At 46.1% G+C, this 16,452-nt stretch overlaps 1 protein-coding gene across 2 annotated transcripts in view; it reads right to left on the reverse strand.

Annotated features, from left to right (window-relative positions):
- The window catches only part of LOC127343331 (two pore calcium channel protein 1), a 32,248-nt gene extending 19,753 nt beyond the window's left edge, over window positions 1-12,495 (reverse strand). For both annotated transcript variants that reach the window (XR_007877173.2, XM_051369446.2), the window contains exons 1-9: window positions 12,186-12,495; window positions 11,309-11,452; window positions 11,064-11,171; window positions 10,377-10,472; window positions 5,276-5,385; window positions 3,648-3,708; window positions 3,049-3,215; window positions 2,858-2,963; window positions 2,653-2,730 (exon numbers count right to left, since the gene is read on the reverse strand). Coding sequence is in view for 1 of the 2 variants with exons in the window: in XM_051369446.2 (XP_051225406.1) it covers window positions 2,653-2,730; window positions 2,858-2,963; window positions 3,049-3,215; window positions 3,648-3,708; window positions 5,276-5,385; window positions 10,377-10,472; window positions 11,064-11,171; window positions 11,309-11,452; window positions 12,186-12,359 (1,044 nt within the window). In the remaining variant the exon portion in view is untranslated. The remainder of the gene's footprint in view (window positions 1-2,652; window positions 2,731-2,857; window positions 2,964-3,048; window positions 3,216-3,647; window positions 3,709-5,275; window positions 5,386-10,376; window positions 10,473-11,063; window positions 11,172-11,308; window positions 11,453-12,185) is intronic.
- Window positions 12,496-16,452: the final 3,957 nt, after the last annotated feature.

Raw genomic sequence — 16,452 nt, forward strand, 5'->3', positions numbered from 1 at the left:
CTGGCAGGTCTAGCACAAGGTGCTTGCCTGGCTCAGGATGACTGCCAGGGCACCAGACCACGAGCCCACTCTTATGGACTGGTGGCGCCGTGCTCGACAAGACACACCAATGCCGCTTCGCAAAGGCCTTGCATTTGCGGCCCTGCTAATCCCCTGGATGGTCTGGAAGCACAGAAACGCTTGCATCTTCGAAGGAACCCAGCCCTACATGCCGCTCCTGCTGCAGAACATAAAGGAAGTGTATGGGCTAGGGCAGGTGCCCAGGGCTTACGGGACGTTTTGCCATCCAGTTGGGATGTGCACTGATGTATTTGCTTCATAGCCTGTAATCTGCCTCCTAGGAGGAAACAATTGAGAATTTTTCTTTTGGATGATAGGAGCACCAAATGTGAAACTATTGGAACATCCACACAAAAGAGTAAAATGCAACCATGGTACTTATACTTGACACCTAAAATTGGTACAGTCAGCCATCTTTGAAATACCTAACATACGGTACCTAAATACGTGTGGTGGATCATCTAGGTCACTACATCACCGTAACCAGAGTGGTATTTGTTGACGTGGTAAGTCATAGACTCTCTGTCAGCCTCATAGCGTTCAAACGGGACTATTTTCGGATAACAAAACAGCTAGGCTAAAATGCAAAATGTACAAAGAAAGAGATAAGGTTCACTCTCCCCACGAGCCCCGACCCGCCGCCGTCGTCGCTCCTCTGCTCCACCGCTCCGGTGTTGGTGAAGAGTTGCCCCATGGACGTTGCTTGGCTAAGGATGGACGCCATAGAGTCGTGGGCGACCCAGCTCATGGCCGAGCTCAGCCCGCGACACGTAGTGGACGCCGGCGTCGGCGACGTGCTCCTCCGTCTTAGTTGTGTGCTGTCTAGGAAGCTAGCTAGCTCACAAGAGGCCGATGGGCGGCGCAGGGCCCCTTCAAGCGGCGGCGCAGGAGCCCATCCGGCGGCAGTGAGGCTGGCTGGGCGCTAGCGAAGAACGGGGATGCTGCAGCGACTGTGCTGCGGCGGTGACACGAACCATGGCTGCAGAAGCGAGATGTGGTGGAGATTGTTGGGCAGTGCCAGCGGCAAGAGATAGAGGCCGTTGGGAGGGAAAGCTTCCAGGCGCCGGCGGGAGCTCCAGCTCGATCCCTACCCCGACCCCGACCAAATTCTGGCGCTGGAGGGAAAGCGAGATGTCTGGACCTTGTCCTCGGCCACTGTCTCGCAACCGCGCCTCGCAACTGACGGATGGAAGGTACCCCGCCTTACCACACTCGCTGCGAGCAGATCGAGCAGCCGCCTCTTTGTCCTCTGCCTGGTCTGACCGCCTCGCCACCGTGCTAATCGGCTGCTCCTCAGCCTGTCTAGAACGCGTGTTCACTCCATCGAGCTACGGGAGCGCCAAGAGTGACAGTGGTGTGGCCAAAGACGGGCAGGTAAACCTCTGGCGATCCTGGAGGGGCGGAGGGTGAGCGGCAGCCAATCCATCACTCCGACCCGTAGGTGATGCTTTGGTTACCTCCATCTCCGTGTCAGAAATCCGAGAACAAGGGAGGATGCTAGTTCTTCTGCGGCCGAGGCGCTACCATCTCTTTTTGCGACTTCAGCGCGGCGCTGCCTCTGCCCACACCACAATGGTGTTGCGGGGTGAGAAGTGGTCCTGCACCGCTCTCTAGGCAACGAAAAGCGTCTGGATGCGGAAGTGTGGTGGCGGTGCAGGCTTGGTGATGGGTGATGGCGGTGGACTGGCAGGGTAGGGGACAAGGAGAGACAGCTGTGCATCCCAGCCGGCCAATCGAGGAAGGGGATGGAACATGATAGTTGATGGAGGCAGGAGATTAGATGAAGGGGCTGCCAGGTGGGGTCTGGAGGCATCTACCAAATATTTATTTTATTAAGGGGCTTTTTTGAAAAGAATCAACGCTGGAGAATGGTCAACGCACTACCATGATACAAATACAGTTTTATACGGTCAGTCAGTGATCTAGACAAACATTGTGCCGTATTTAATGATTGTACGTGTCGTATTCCTAAGATCGATGACCATATCAAATTCGCTCTCCAGGTTGTGGTACCGCTGATGCATTTTACTCCACACAATAGTCTTTTCTCTATCCAATTCTTTTGCAGAAGAATATTTGTATTCAACTCGATCCAAAAACATCTTTTAAAAGTTTGGGATTTTTTCAAAATAGAAAAACTAGAGAAAACACAATTGGGTGGAACCGACCAAGCCGCCGTCCTAGTGGGCAGCAGGAGGCTGACAAGGCTCAGGATGCCCCTCCTCCTTCCTCACTAACATGATTTCATCATTGTATCATTCAACCCGAAAAGATTAACCTTATTACCCTTGTGCAGATTCTCTAGCGTTGCGATTCTCCCAACTGACAAGTGAAGTGACTGAACTATATTCTGGTGAAAGGTTACATGAACACTACCAACCATTCTAAAGTAAAAGTACTCCCTCCGTTCCAAATTAGTTGCAGCAGATTCGTCTAGATGTATCTACACACTAAAATGCGTCTAGATACATGCGAATCTAGACAAATCTAAGTCAACTGATTTCAAACAGAGGGGATATATAAATGTTTACCAAAATACAGTTACTAAAGGATAGTACATCAGTGGCCAGGAAAATATAACAGAACACTCACGGCAGTGTCGATAAGACCAAATGCCTTCTCTAATATACTTTTCCTTATAGAGTCCATTTGAACAAGTTGCTTCCCAAACTGTTTCACCAAATGATGACATGTTAGTGATGTAAATTTACTTCTAGCCAAAAGAACATGCTAGAATTCCGATGTAAAGAATATAGCAAGTATGAAGAGAAAATTTGGACACAGGTAACGAATGTACCTGCTCCTTAAAGCTATCATAGATGACAGCAAGAATCAAGTTTGTCAGGAAATAAACTCCCAGAAGCACGTAGACAATAAAAAATAGAGAATACCAGCGAGATATCCTGCTCCAAATGTGTTAAGGTGAACTTGTATTCGGGTGGACTGCAATTATCATAAACACAACAGAAATAGTGATAGCCATCTTACTTGTAAGCAGGGACCCAAACGTCAGGATTATTAGAGGTGGTGAAGAGGACAAACATTTGATACAGTGTTTCGCCGTATGATGAAAAAATGGTCTTTCCTTGTAGAGTGTCCTCAAACGTTACATAAGCTAGCCAGCTTGCAAATAAGAGGAACAACAGAGAGAGGGCCTACATAACATAGATGACCCAAAGCGATACATCAAAAGTGAATAGACAATACAATACAAACATTAATGTGAACATGCAGAAGCACACAAGCTGTTGTGTGGTATATAAATTGACATAAGAGAGGATCATTCTAGCTGCTGGGACTATAATAAGTATAGTTACGTATCGAATTTTCTAGTGTAGAGCGCAAAGAAATACAGGAAAAGTTGTACAATAAATGACCCATCCCATCCTATTTATCAGTTGGTGCCCTCGCACAATTGAACTACATGTGCCACGTACCTCTTACTCCGTACAATTGATGATACCTAACAAAATCCTCGTGAGTTCATGGAAAAAAATCTAATGACTTGTTCTGGAGTAAACTTGTAATCCTTCTATGTCTTACAATGCATATGCATGTGGAGTTTGAGTACATATAATAAACCTTACCAAAACATTAAGGTATGTCCCAATAAGGCCGTACAGTGTAATAGCACACATTCGCAATTCCCTATTGCAGACAGAAGATTATGTTAATCTATCTGTCAAACACATAAAATATTACCTTTCTTAGATAAAATCAGCATATATCTTACCTCACAATCATATATCTATTTGTTATCAAACATTGGATAAAGAATAAACGTAGCACCAACTTAACAAGACTGTGTTGGGCATCATATTTCTGTATTGGACAGTGCTGAGGATCCTCCGGAGGATTATTTCCTCCCGAACCTCCGAGTCCCCCGTCCGACACGTGTCCCTCCAGGACCACCACCCCACGTGCACCTCTTCTGTTCTCCACGGAGGAAAAAAAGTGAAAAAACCAAAACAAAAACATCACGCAGAGTCGCACCGCTTGGCCCACCATCCTCCCAGCACACCTAGAAACAAGTACGCCGAGGGATCTCGCCGGCGACGCGTGAACTCCGGTGGGACGCATCGCCGCCTCTCCTTGCAGCATATGCGCTTCCTCCTCGTAGCACCGCCTCCCACAGATGGAAGCGCCCTCCTCCTCCTATGGCAGCACCGCCGGCAGCACCACTGCCACGGCTGGTCGCACCGCCGGCAGCACCACTGCCACGGCTGGTCGCACCGCCGCTCGCGCTTGCAGCACCGTTGCCCCTCGCTGGTAGCAGCCGCGCATGGCCTTTGCAGCTCCGGCTGCGGGCCTTTGCAGCATCCACCATTGGCCTTCGCAGCTCCGCCGCCGACCCTTTGCAGCACATGCAGTGGGGATTTGCAGCTCCGCCGGCGGCCCTTTGCAGCTCCGCCGCCGCCCTTTGCAGCTCCACCGGTGGTCCTTTGCAGCTCCAGCGGTGGGCCTTTGCAGCACCGGTGGCGGCTCTTTGCAGCTCCACCGGCGGGCCTTTGCAGCTCCGTCGGCGGGCCTTTGCAGCTCCGCCGCCGTGGCACCGCCACCCTGTGCAGCAAGTATGACTGCCGCTCAAAAAGAAGCGTTGGCCTGCTGTAGCAGCACCGGCGGCGTGGTCTTGCAGCACCGCGTGGCACAGCTTCCCACGACTCCTTGGCAACGGCATCCTCATCGGCGGCCGACAGCGCAGTTGAGCTCGTCGGAAGCCGCGCGAGCAGGTGAGGGCGGTAGGAGGAGCACGGGAGGGGAAGGTAGGAGGTTCATGGGGAGTCGGCGGAGGAGGAGGGGACGAGGGGCCGACGGTGGTTCCTGGAGCTGAGCTCCCCGACGGTGGTTCCTGGGATTTGCCGCTCTCGTGAGGTAGGAGAAAGGGATGGCAAAATTGAGTGGATGGGAGAGAAGTCAGAGAACTGCGGAGGAGATAAGGTTGATGGTGGGGCCTACTTTGCTTGTGCGGTTCTGCTGTGAGCTTTGTACGGACGCGTGGCGTGCGGTGAAGCCGGAGGCTGGAACGCGCTGAGCCTCCGGATGATACGAAGCATTTTCCTTCTGTATTATTTCTTGTGGGGCCTGTCTTGTACTCTGAACAGTATGATTATACTCTAGATATTTGCATTACATATTACTTATCAATGTATTTAGTTAGGAGCATTCTCACTCTGTTCAATAAGATACCAACAGTGACAGATAAAATGACGCATACCTGATAGTCATGATTAGAAGCGCTACGCGGATGTATGGAGCTACTCTGAAAGGTTGGGCACTGAAGGCAAACACCAGTATGTCACATGCTAAGATGAAGAGAAGAAGAATCTACAAGGTAAAGCAGGAACCTGGGTGAACAATAGTAAACTAGTAGGCAAAATTCCAGATCTAACACAGCAGGGTAATCTAATAAAATAAAAATCAAGTTTGAAGACACACAGTCAAAACTTCAAAGGATTTAAACTGTGAGAAGTGGTATGCCAAAGAATATAAGTAATGTACAAAAAAGGGAAAAGTGCAACTAATTTTTTAACTTAGCTTACCAACATATAGCTTTATGAAATCTGCACACTGTTGGGAATGGGCAACTATCATTCACGGTGGGTCAAAAGCCAAGACATGTACAGGTGAGGCAAAGTGCATGAAACCCCTCATATAATGGGGATATACAATAAAGAGGGCTACGCATCTCTAGCACGCCCCCTCAAACTCATGTTGGATCAACAATACTAAGTTTGGAGAGAAAGAACCCATGTTGCACTCTAGTGTGGGCCTTCATGAAGAAATCCACCAAGTGTAACTTGGAAGGCACAGACTGAAGAGCGAGAACCTGTGTGCACAAAGGAGGCATCAACGCATATGTGCTTGGCGAGTTCATGCTTCACCGGATCACGCGCAATGCTGATAGCACATGTAGTGTTTGACAAGACAGGAGTTGGCGTGGTAGTAGAAACACCGAAATCCTCCTTTAACTACAGTAACCAAGTCACATCTACCGTTAATCGAGCCATAGCTTGCAACTTTGTTTCTTTGTCTTCCAAGTAATGAGGGAATCACCAAGAAACACACAATAAGCACAGCGATCCGAAAGATCGCAATCCCACGTAGCATCTAAGGAGCTGAAACAGGGAAAGAAGAGGCGGCGAGAGATCGTGCCACGAAGATATCGTAGAACACGGAGGTGACTATAGTGAACCAAGATGAGAGGAGGGGCGAACTGACTCAAAATGTGGACACGATAGGAGATATCCGGACGAGTGATAGCTAAATAGACAAAGCTTCCAACCAAGTGACGATAGCGCATTGGAATAGACAATGGATCACCATCAGAGGCATGAAGGTGAACATTGACCTCCATAAGAGTCTCGATAATGCGCTCATCACCAAGAGCGGCATGAGAAAGAAGGTCCTAGATATACTTCTCCTAGGAGATGTATAAGCAAACGGAGGTAGTGGAATCCTCAATCACAAGAAAGTTACAAAGAGGACCAAGATCAATCATAAGAAACTGCTCACGAAGACGGACCTTAAAAAAGGTGATGTACTCAAAGTCGTCACCAATGATGATATAGCGGAAGAAGAATCCAACCATGAGAAGAAGTGTGGACAAAAAGCGTTGGATCATGTGCGCTAGGTGAGAAGCCATCACCAATCACCACGGAGGCGAAACGCTCAAACCAGGCACAAGGGGCTTGCTTAATGCCATAAAGGGAGCGCCAAAGATGGTAAAGAGTGCAATCAGGAATAGTGCCCAGTGTTGCACGAATATAAACCTCCTCACGTAACTCGCCATTAAGAAAAGCATTTCTGAACAGCAAGCTGAGAGAGACCAATGACGAATAGAAGCGACATAAAGGAGAGCACGAACAGTGGTTATATGAGCCACATGAGCAAATGTCTCATCATAATCTCAGCCATGCTCAAAGCCGCAAGCAACAAGACGAGCTTTGTAACGCTCAAGAGAACTTTCGAAAACAGATCTTGATCTTATAGACCCACTTACATGTGATGGCTACATTCCAGGTGGCAGCGCTCCAGCGTAGCAATCTCCTCTTCCATCGCTAGCTGCTATTCGGCATGAGCAATATCATCCCGATAAGAAGTTGGATCAAAGATAGCGGAAAGACCGTAGGAGGCAAGGGAATAGCGATCTGGTGGGGGACAAGGCCAAGCACGAAGATCATGAGTCAGTTAGGGCGTAGAAGACGGCACACCCGCATCACGCTGACGATGAGAATAGTGAAATAGAAAGGGGAATGAGGGGGAATCACCGGAGGCGAGAGAGAGGAGGAGACATCAGGGAGGAAGGTGAAGAGTGAGGCGGCAAAAGAGAGGAACATGTAAATGAAGACGGTGTTTCATTGGCAATGGGGGGCTCGGAGGAGTGGGAACATGAGGCACGGGAACATGAGAAAAGAGATGCCCTCCACGGAAAATGAGGAGGAAGGAGATAGAATGGATGAGACTCATCAAAAGTCATGGCTCGAGAAATGCGCATCCGACGACCAACTAGATCCCAACACCGATAAACCTTATGATTATTACTGTATCCACGAAATAACACTCAATATGAGAGGTTAGCTTGGTGCATTCTCGCGGGACAAGAAGGACATAGCAAACGCAACCAAACAGTCGAAGCGCTGAGTACTCATGAGGACAACTAGAAAGGCGTTCAAGAGGAGCGCCGCCTTGCAGGGCAGTCAAGGATTGAATGTTGATGAGATAGGTGGAAACCAACACAGCATCAACCCAAAAGTGAGGTGGAAGAGAGCCAGCGATCATCATCGCACAAGCCGTCTCAAGCATGTGTCAATGCTTGCGCTTAGCCACGCCATTCTGAGATTAGAGCCTGTACAAGAGAACTGAGTGGGAGTACCCTGCTCAACAAGAAATCCACGCAATTTCTAGGAGATGTACTCTACAACATAGTCATCTTGAAACACACGAATATGCATGAAAGCCTGAATGTAAACCATAGCAGCAAAACGCTTATATACAGAGAGAACCTCACTACGACAAGTCATAAAGTAAAGCCAAGTATAGCGAGAGAAGTCATCGATAAACATGACACACTATCGAGACGAAACATCGATAAACATGACACATCCTGGAAAGAGCAAGAGTCAACGTTAAGGATAACACAGAACCAGAATTAGCAAGCTGAGCAACGGAAAACAGGGAAAACAAATTCATGGTCTGACAACGTAGGAAGAAGTAGAAAGTGTGTCGCGACTAGCAACTAGAAGAGAAGTGCCATCAAGAACATTGATAGGAAGATCAAGAGACCGAAGAGGGGTCGGAGTCAAAGAATCAAAAGACATAGAAAAGAAGCTCTAGAATCCAGAACACACGAAGATGAACCTGACTGTGTAGAAGGTGGGCGCTCAATGCTAGTCACAGATCCCATCTACCAGCCGAAGATGAGCCAAAAGAAGCAAGCATGCTCTTAAGCCTCACAATATCCTGCCCGGTGAAGGAGGCAACCGAATAAGAAGAACGAGTTCCAGTAGACGATGTGGGCGCACCATGGCGCATGTCCAGTTGCTTCTTGAAATAATCACTCTGGGTGGGACGAGAACGGTGTCACCCCCACCATGGGAAGAACGACCTCCGCTACCAGATGGCGTGGGCATGTAACGAGAGGGCATTAATGCATCAGGTTGTAGAGTAGGAGCTCGAGCAGCGAGCACAAATGGTACCGCAACCCAGAGATAGCACCACTGAGATAGGAACACGGCCGCAAGTAAACAACTAAGCATGCCGGGGCTCAAACTTCGGGCAAAATCGAGACAAGAACTCATAGATGCACTAAAACTTCAAGTCGGGCAAGTACTGAAGTACCACATATAGCGGTGCAAAGGGACTCGAGTTGTCGCCAAATAGCAGAACTATGTGTGTATAACTCATCAAAAGTGGAGTCACCTTGCTGAAGAGCATGTTCTTGACGTACCACAGATAAATAGAGCATCACCAGATGGCTGATAGCGCTGACGAAGGTGAGACCACATCTCAGAGATAGTACTAAGGCCCATAAACTCATATGCAAACTAAGGTTGAACACTAAGTGAGAACTACCGCAGCCTTAGCATCCTCGTCACACGAGTGTAAGCAGCCAGATCATCACAATAGGTGGCAAGAGCATCTGAGTAGGCAAGTACCTATTGATCATAAGTATCATCTGCAGCAGCCTCGGTAGTCTTGTTTGCATCCTTATCAACTTGTTAAGTTAAGCAATAGTCAGAAGGACACGTGGCATGAGCGAGGTAGGAGCCACAAGAGCAATGGGGCACGGCCGACAAGAGACCACACCACAGGGAACACCCTAGAGTCGAATACCATGCCCTATGGATGCACATGAAGGCAACAAACTCGCTATAGTTGGTACCATCGAACATCACCGAGCAGCGAGGTATAGGGACATAGCCCAACGAAGAGGACGACTTGGTGGTACACCTCTTTTTTTTCCTCGGTCAACTCTCTTAGACCCACCTAGGCCCGAGCAAAAAAGGCAGGAAACTAAGCGAGCATCCATGCTAAGGCCCGAGCGGCCGACACGGGAGCTCTCGGGGACGTTCCTGTCGTGGGGTCCACGGTGGTAGCGGCGGCCAGAACGAGGAGATGGCCGCGGGATCCAGAGGGGTCCGCTTGGGGCTGTATCGGGGGGCGGTGGAGTCAGCCGGATGGCGGCTACAACTTGGGTTGTGGGCCGATTCCTGCACTTGGAGGAGGGAGCAGCAGGGCATCAGTAGAGGAAGAACAGCGGCCCGGGCTGTGTAGCAGCTCGATTTCGAGTAGAAGATGCAGCTAGCTAGCGATGGCAGTCGGAAGAGCTAGCGACGTTGGCTGGGAGAGCTAGCGACCTCGGGGGTGGTGGACAAAGCACGAAGTTGTTGCATGCAGAGAGACCCTAGCTGGCTCTAATATCATGTTGGTAATGGGCAACTATCATTAACAAGGGGCCAAAAGCCAATACATGTAGAGGTGAGGCGAAGTGCAGGAAACCCCTTTAATTTTTTTTCCTTGTTTTGTACAGTATTATTAGGTAGAGCCGTAGGTAGAAAGGCCAAAAATGTTCAATCTCACTTTGTTGAAACATTTTCCAATCTTTCATTGTTCTTACAGTTATCGTTCTGATTAAACTTGGGCCCATATAGAAGAAAACGATTGGCCTTTCTTTGCCATGCATCTTTCAGACTTTCACAATGCATAAAAGCTACATTCACTAAGACAACTCATGTGAATAATCAGATTTTCCATGTTCTGATATTCGCAGAAATTCATTACCAAACTATGCGCTTTCAGAAAGACAGAATGGTTACCTTCAACTTATTGATGGTGCTTTTCCAGAAAATATTTAGACCTTCATAAGAAAGTGGACAAAAGATATCCAGTGCAAGAATAACAAGTGTAATCCCCTGAAATTTAAAACAATCATGTAGAGATCCATACATGAGATTGAGAATTGTAGTATAGCTGAATTTAAGCAGCTGGATGCACTAAAATACATATTGTCTGATGCTACTAACTATTCAAAGCATCTAAAAATTGAACAAACTTTTTAGCAGCCGAGATTACTTCACTAATTTTCAGGTTTCTTCAATATTCTCCGTCGAAGTGAAAAGTGTAATTCTCAAAGCAACTTGAGGGCTTAACTTAAACATCTACTGTTGACAATAATGCTCAAGGATTTCTGTAATTATGGTTTCGACACAACACAGAAGTACTATCCTCATAAATACTACCTCAATCCCAAAGCTTAAGGCTTTTTTTTTTTTAAAAGTCAAACCAAGTAGAGTTTGACCAAACTTTTAGAACAATCTATCAACAAATATAATATTTTGTAGATACCATACGAAAACATATTTCATTATCTATTTAATGATATTAGTTTTGTATTTTGCATGTTAATATTTTTTGGTAAAAGCTTAGTCAAACTTGACATAGTTTGACTTTCTAAAAATAATATAAGCCTTCAGCTCTTTGGGATGGAGGTAGTAATGCCTTACCTCATAGATAAGCGATTCAGTTTTGCTGAAGTACGGCAACTGCCCGAGAAAGTAAAGATCCCTTTGATCACAAGCATGTTCAGCATCTTTCCGGCACCACAGAGGTTTCTGGAATGCAACCGAAATAACTCACAGTCAGAAATGTTACCAGCACTTAAGATGCCTACTTACTATTAGAATAATACATGGTTAATCTTGAGACTCATACAAAATAAAAAGACAGAATGCACTTTCTGAGAACTAACCTCGAGAAAATTCAAGAGAATCAAAGCAAATAGGTTGAGTGACCACACCCAGTCGAACCGGAGATACACAAAATAGAACCCCATAGCCCTCTCGAACCTTGTGTCATTCAAGACATCCTCGGGGATACCAACACCATCTTCTGCCTGCCAAGTAATTGTAATCAGCTGAACAGTTGGTTTCATACCACTGAAGAAGCCACAACATATATTCTTCAAAAAAAAAGGTTGTGCATTATAGTCTGCTTACTGCAACCTAGCTTTCAGGGGAAGATTCAATTTCCCCTGATTGCATTGCAAAAGAATATGGAAGTCACTGCAGTAAGGGCCTTAATCTAAGGTTGCCTATGAAATACTACCAAACATTATTTCATTGTATGTACTGGTTAAAGCTTCAGGCAAAATGGCATTGTATTTTGTTTTTCAGTCGAAACATGTCACCATTGTTCATAATACAATGTTAAATTCCATAAGGTAAAAAATTAGATCAACTCCCGACAATTTTGGCAGATACCGCCCATGAAACAGAAGTACACTGCCAAACAAGTGGACCAGACAGATCATACAACATCAAATAGCTGAACTTCGAACTGGTGAGATTCTGAACTAGGAACAGGAATACACGTTTGCATATCGGCATTGGCATGATAGTGATGTCCCCTGTATGCAAAATTCGGCACCACCAAAGCAATCTAACACCGACAAACCACCCAAGACCTAAGGAGAAGATATATCAAGAGCCTCCGAACCAGCAACGCGCAATAATTCCGGCTACCGTGTAGAGCAAACAGCGCAGAGCTCAACGAAGCAGAGCAAAATTAGAGCAACAGAGGAAGGAAGCGCGAGCAAGAGAGAGAGAGAGCGGGGAGTGGGAACCGACGAGGTCGACGAGAGCGGCCGCCTTCTGGTAGCGGTCGCCGTAGGCTAGCGCGTCGGAGCGCCTGCGGTACTTCTTGGAGCCCTGCGCGCCGACGGCGCCGAGGCGGCTGCCGGAGGACGGCGCGCCCCGCTCCGGCGCGTCCTCGGTGATGAGAGGCGCCTCCGCTCCACTCATCTCTCTCTCACGCGCGCTCGCCTAGCTGGACGCGAGCGGAGATCTGAAGCTACGAGCGGAATTGGGAGCTGGGAAGCTGGAAGCTGAAGCGGATCAACGTGCGTTGTGTGGGGAGGGAGGGAGCGCGATTAGAATCAGTTGGGATTTTGTTTGTTCAAAAAAAAATGAACAACTGGGATATGGATCGTGTTGAGGCAGTAGTCGACCACGTTGCGGCCTGCGGGCAGCTTCTGGATGCGGAATGTGCGAGACACACGTCGTCCGTAATCCCGTTGGGACTAGCGCGAGCCAATAGCGATCATGGACGGTGCTGGGGCCGGAGACAGCACGCGCATAGGACCCCGTAGCTCACACTGATGACAGCGAAGCCGTACAGGTCGTGTGCTCGAGGTAGCTTTCGGTGCATTGTTTTCTCTTCAATGACAGTTGGGGATGGCGGTATGGGGCGGATATCTGCGTGGATATCGTCGGCAAGAATTTGCATCCCCGTCCCGGAGATTGCTGGAAATGTAAAAACACTTTCAGCATTGCACGCATGGTAGAGCAATAGCACCGCTACAAAAAATTTAAAGCCTGGCCAAGAAGAACGTGAGCTTGAAATCGTACTATCATGATTATTGTTTGTGCTTCCGTAGGCAGCTCTTACGGGCCCCATGTGTAATGCCATGATGCAAGTGTGTCTTGCTGGGCAAATTATGGGCTAAGCTTTAGATCCAACTAAAAGAAGGTTCATTTTAAAATTATATACGGCCATGTCGCGTCGATCTTAACATTATTCATGGCAGCAAAGGCCATTTTGTGGAGGCATGCAACGCAAAGATTTAACCTGCGGTGGACGCCACAGCGCAAGCACTAAAGCAAGGTATGGATCTTGCACAACATGTCGGCTGTAACAAGTTAATCATCGTGTCAGACTGTTTGGAGGTGGTGGAGACGGTGAATAACGGGGCTATTAGCCATGGCGTGCCAGCGGCGATCTTTGATGATTGCTATCATAATACATGTGATTCTGTTAATCTCTTTCGAACACGTTTCAAGAAATGCAAATGTAATAGCCCATGAACTAGCTATAGGGGCTAGGAGATCCCAGCCATATGTTTGGATGGACGATCCTCCATATTTTATTCGTACTTTTTTGTTACACGACGTAACCTTGATATGCAATAAATAAAGTGTGTTTGAGTTGACAAAAAAAGATATAACAGTGAAAGTGTCTCTAGGACTCCAGATATGTATTAGAAAAGGTTGGGCACGTTGTTTTGAGATATGGGTATTAAAAAAGGAGATACATGTGTATCTAGACTAAATCTGGCCCAACACCCATGAGGAGAACGAGTGAAGATTGCGAGTATGTTTGGTTCATTGCCCAACACCTATGTCTAAACGATATTTGTAGTTAAAAGATAAACTTGGCAAGAAAAACAAAATCTACACAAGATATATCAATAGTAGCAAGTATGAGTTACGAAATGTGTAAAGGGAATAAGAGATAACCAGTGACCTAGCCTTCTTCCCCGAGAGCCTCACTCAACAAACTATAGGCTCTCCCATAATGGATAGTGCATTCCTCCATCTAGAAGACAAGAGATCCAAAACCAATCCACAAATCAACTTGGGCCTCTTCACAAGATTCACGAAGAGGTCACCGATCGAGAACGTCTAAGACTTGGTCTCATACAAGAATAACAAGCTTCCGGACTCTCACTCGAATCAATCAACACAGAATCTTAAACCTACATAACAAATCAAAGCAAAAGCAACTTAAGTTCAACTCTCTCTATCAAATATTAGTAGATTCAACTCATGCAGAGGGATTAGAGAGGAGAGGGACAATAGAGGAGGTAAGCAAATGACTTCTAGATCCATGGGCTTCTTTTTCCTCAACGGGATGAGAGTGTGGGGCTTTGGGGAGGAGCTTATAGACTAAAACAACATGGGGAAAACCATATTATAAGACGACGTTTCATTGGGAATATGCTCACTTTTTAGGCATGCATGTTAGTGTGTCGGGCTTCTAACTTTTCAAACGTCCTTGGATTTGAGTAGTTACCCATAGATTTGTCCCAAAACCATGTGCAAAATGCAGAGCAAGTATTTTAGTCTGCTCTAGATTTTGAAGAGTTGAATTTAGGTTTTTTATCATTCCTACCACTATGACCAACATGAATCTCTAGATTTGCCATTTGACCGATGGAAACCTCAGTCTTGCCATTGCTCAGCTAAAACACTCCTCAATTTTGCCATTTCATCATCTTCACCATTAGTCTATAATCAATTTTGCCATTTGAAGAGCGGAGGCAGATGGGAATGCATTTAATATATCAAAGGGGCAAACATTCAACATTTGGAATTACAAACAAAGAGCTGGTAAGAGCAAGTACAATAAGTCCTAGTCAGCTGGCTATAAGGATTAAAATAGTATATTATTGCTTAGTTGGAGGAGAGAGAGGAGGAGAGAGAAGGAGAGTGGGCTCTTATGCAAGAGCCAGCTCTAGCACGTGCTCCTATGCACTTTGTGAGAGTGAAAGGTGGGCCACACATTGATTAAGTACTACATTTTTATAGCTCACTATTGTATATGTTGGCTCTAAGTTAGCTATAGATGATATGGCACTTGGCTTATAGCCAGCAGCTGACTATACTATTGGAATTGCTCTAATTAATGTTCTTTCTACAAAGGCACGCTGAATTTGACGAGTAAGAGACCGCCAATGAGAATGCTAGCACAATATCTATTGCTACCCTTGTAAAGTACTGACTAATGACATGACTCAATTTCTGATAACAATTCAAAGGCGTTCTGCAAAAAAATCTTGATGAAGGACTTGCAACAACTAAGGAGCGATGGGTTGCTGCTTCAATTGGCTCATCTCTCGCTTCACCCTCATGTTCGAGGGTGGATGCGGTCTTTTTTCCATTGTTGTTCCATGTTGGTAGGTGGAGGGAAATACCGCCGAAGACAACATGGCGTGGCATTTTGCGGGCAACTAGAGACACCATGGTGTGGTGAACTACTGCTTTGGATTTGTTAAAAGTGATGACATCTAGGTCTCACCAATTAGTTAGATATAAAATAAAGAGAAATGTTAGGAAAACCTGAAATGGTAAAATTAGTTATAAACTAATAGTGGAGATGGCAGAATAGCAAAACCAAGGAGTGTTGTAAAGGAGAAGTGGAAAATTTGAGGTTTTAATTGGCAAAACTGAGATTCGAGTCGATTATAGTGGCAAAACTGATTATAGACTAACTGTGTACATGATAGAATAGAAAAACTGACGAGTGTTGTAAGTGAGCAATGGCAAAATTAAGGTTTCCATCGGTCAAATGGGGAATTTGAGATTCACGTTGGTCATAGTGGCAGAAATGATAAAAACCCTTGAATTTATTATTATTTATGGAGCTATGCGACCGTTAAGTGAGCCAAAGTGTTAATTTCTATTATTTCTCTCGTCACTCTCCTTGTTTTCTTTCATCTCTCTCCCGTTTCCCATGTTCGTCATTGCACCCGACTTGCTTCTAACACCCCCATCACTAATCACACGTGCAAAATAAGCACACAATAAGAGAATAGAAAATGTACGAAGGATGGTGTTAATAAGTTCAAAATAAGTTTTGTAACCCAGATGGCCTGCCTGATTCCGTTTTCACCATGTGTTACACGACTTATAAACTTTTGTAACACAAATTTATGATTTGGCAAACTTTGAAATATTTCGTGACTAGTCATTTGAACACAAATTTACAACCTATTACCTAAGATAGTACCACATGTTAACTTCCGTGAAAATTTTCTAAATCGTCGGATGGCAACTTTGACCGTTAAAATTATGTATCATTGGAACATACCATCATATGATCTAGTTCAATCTTGTCGAAACAAATGCCAATAGGGAGACGAATCGTAAATCAGATTCGCAGTTGGAGACAAAATATTTTGAATTTTCCATTAAAAATGGTTCTCTCGCATCATCATGCAAGAAGGTTGTATGAACAACCTCATAGCTGGGAACCCGTTTTAGCTTGGAGTTGGCGACTACATATGCTTTCCGCCTTCAGGCTTATGCTGTCGTCACAGTTCCACCAGCGGATAAG

This window comes from Lolium perenne, chromosome 3 (assembly GCF_019359855.2).
Source record: "Lolium perenne isolate Kyuss_39 chromosome 3, Kyuss_2.0, whole genome shotgun sequence".
Lineage (NCBI taxonomy): Eukaryota > Viridiplantae > Streptophyta > Magnoliopsida > Poales > Poaceae > Lolium > Lolium perenne.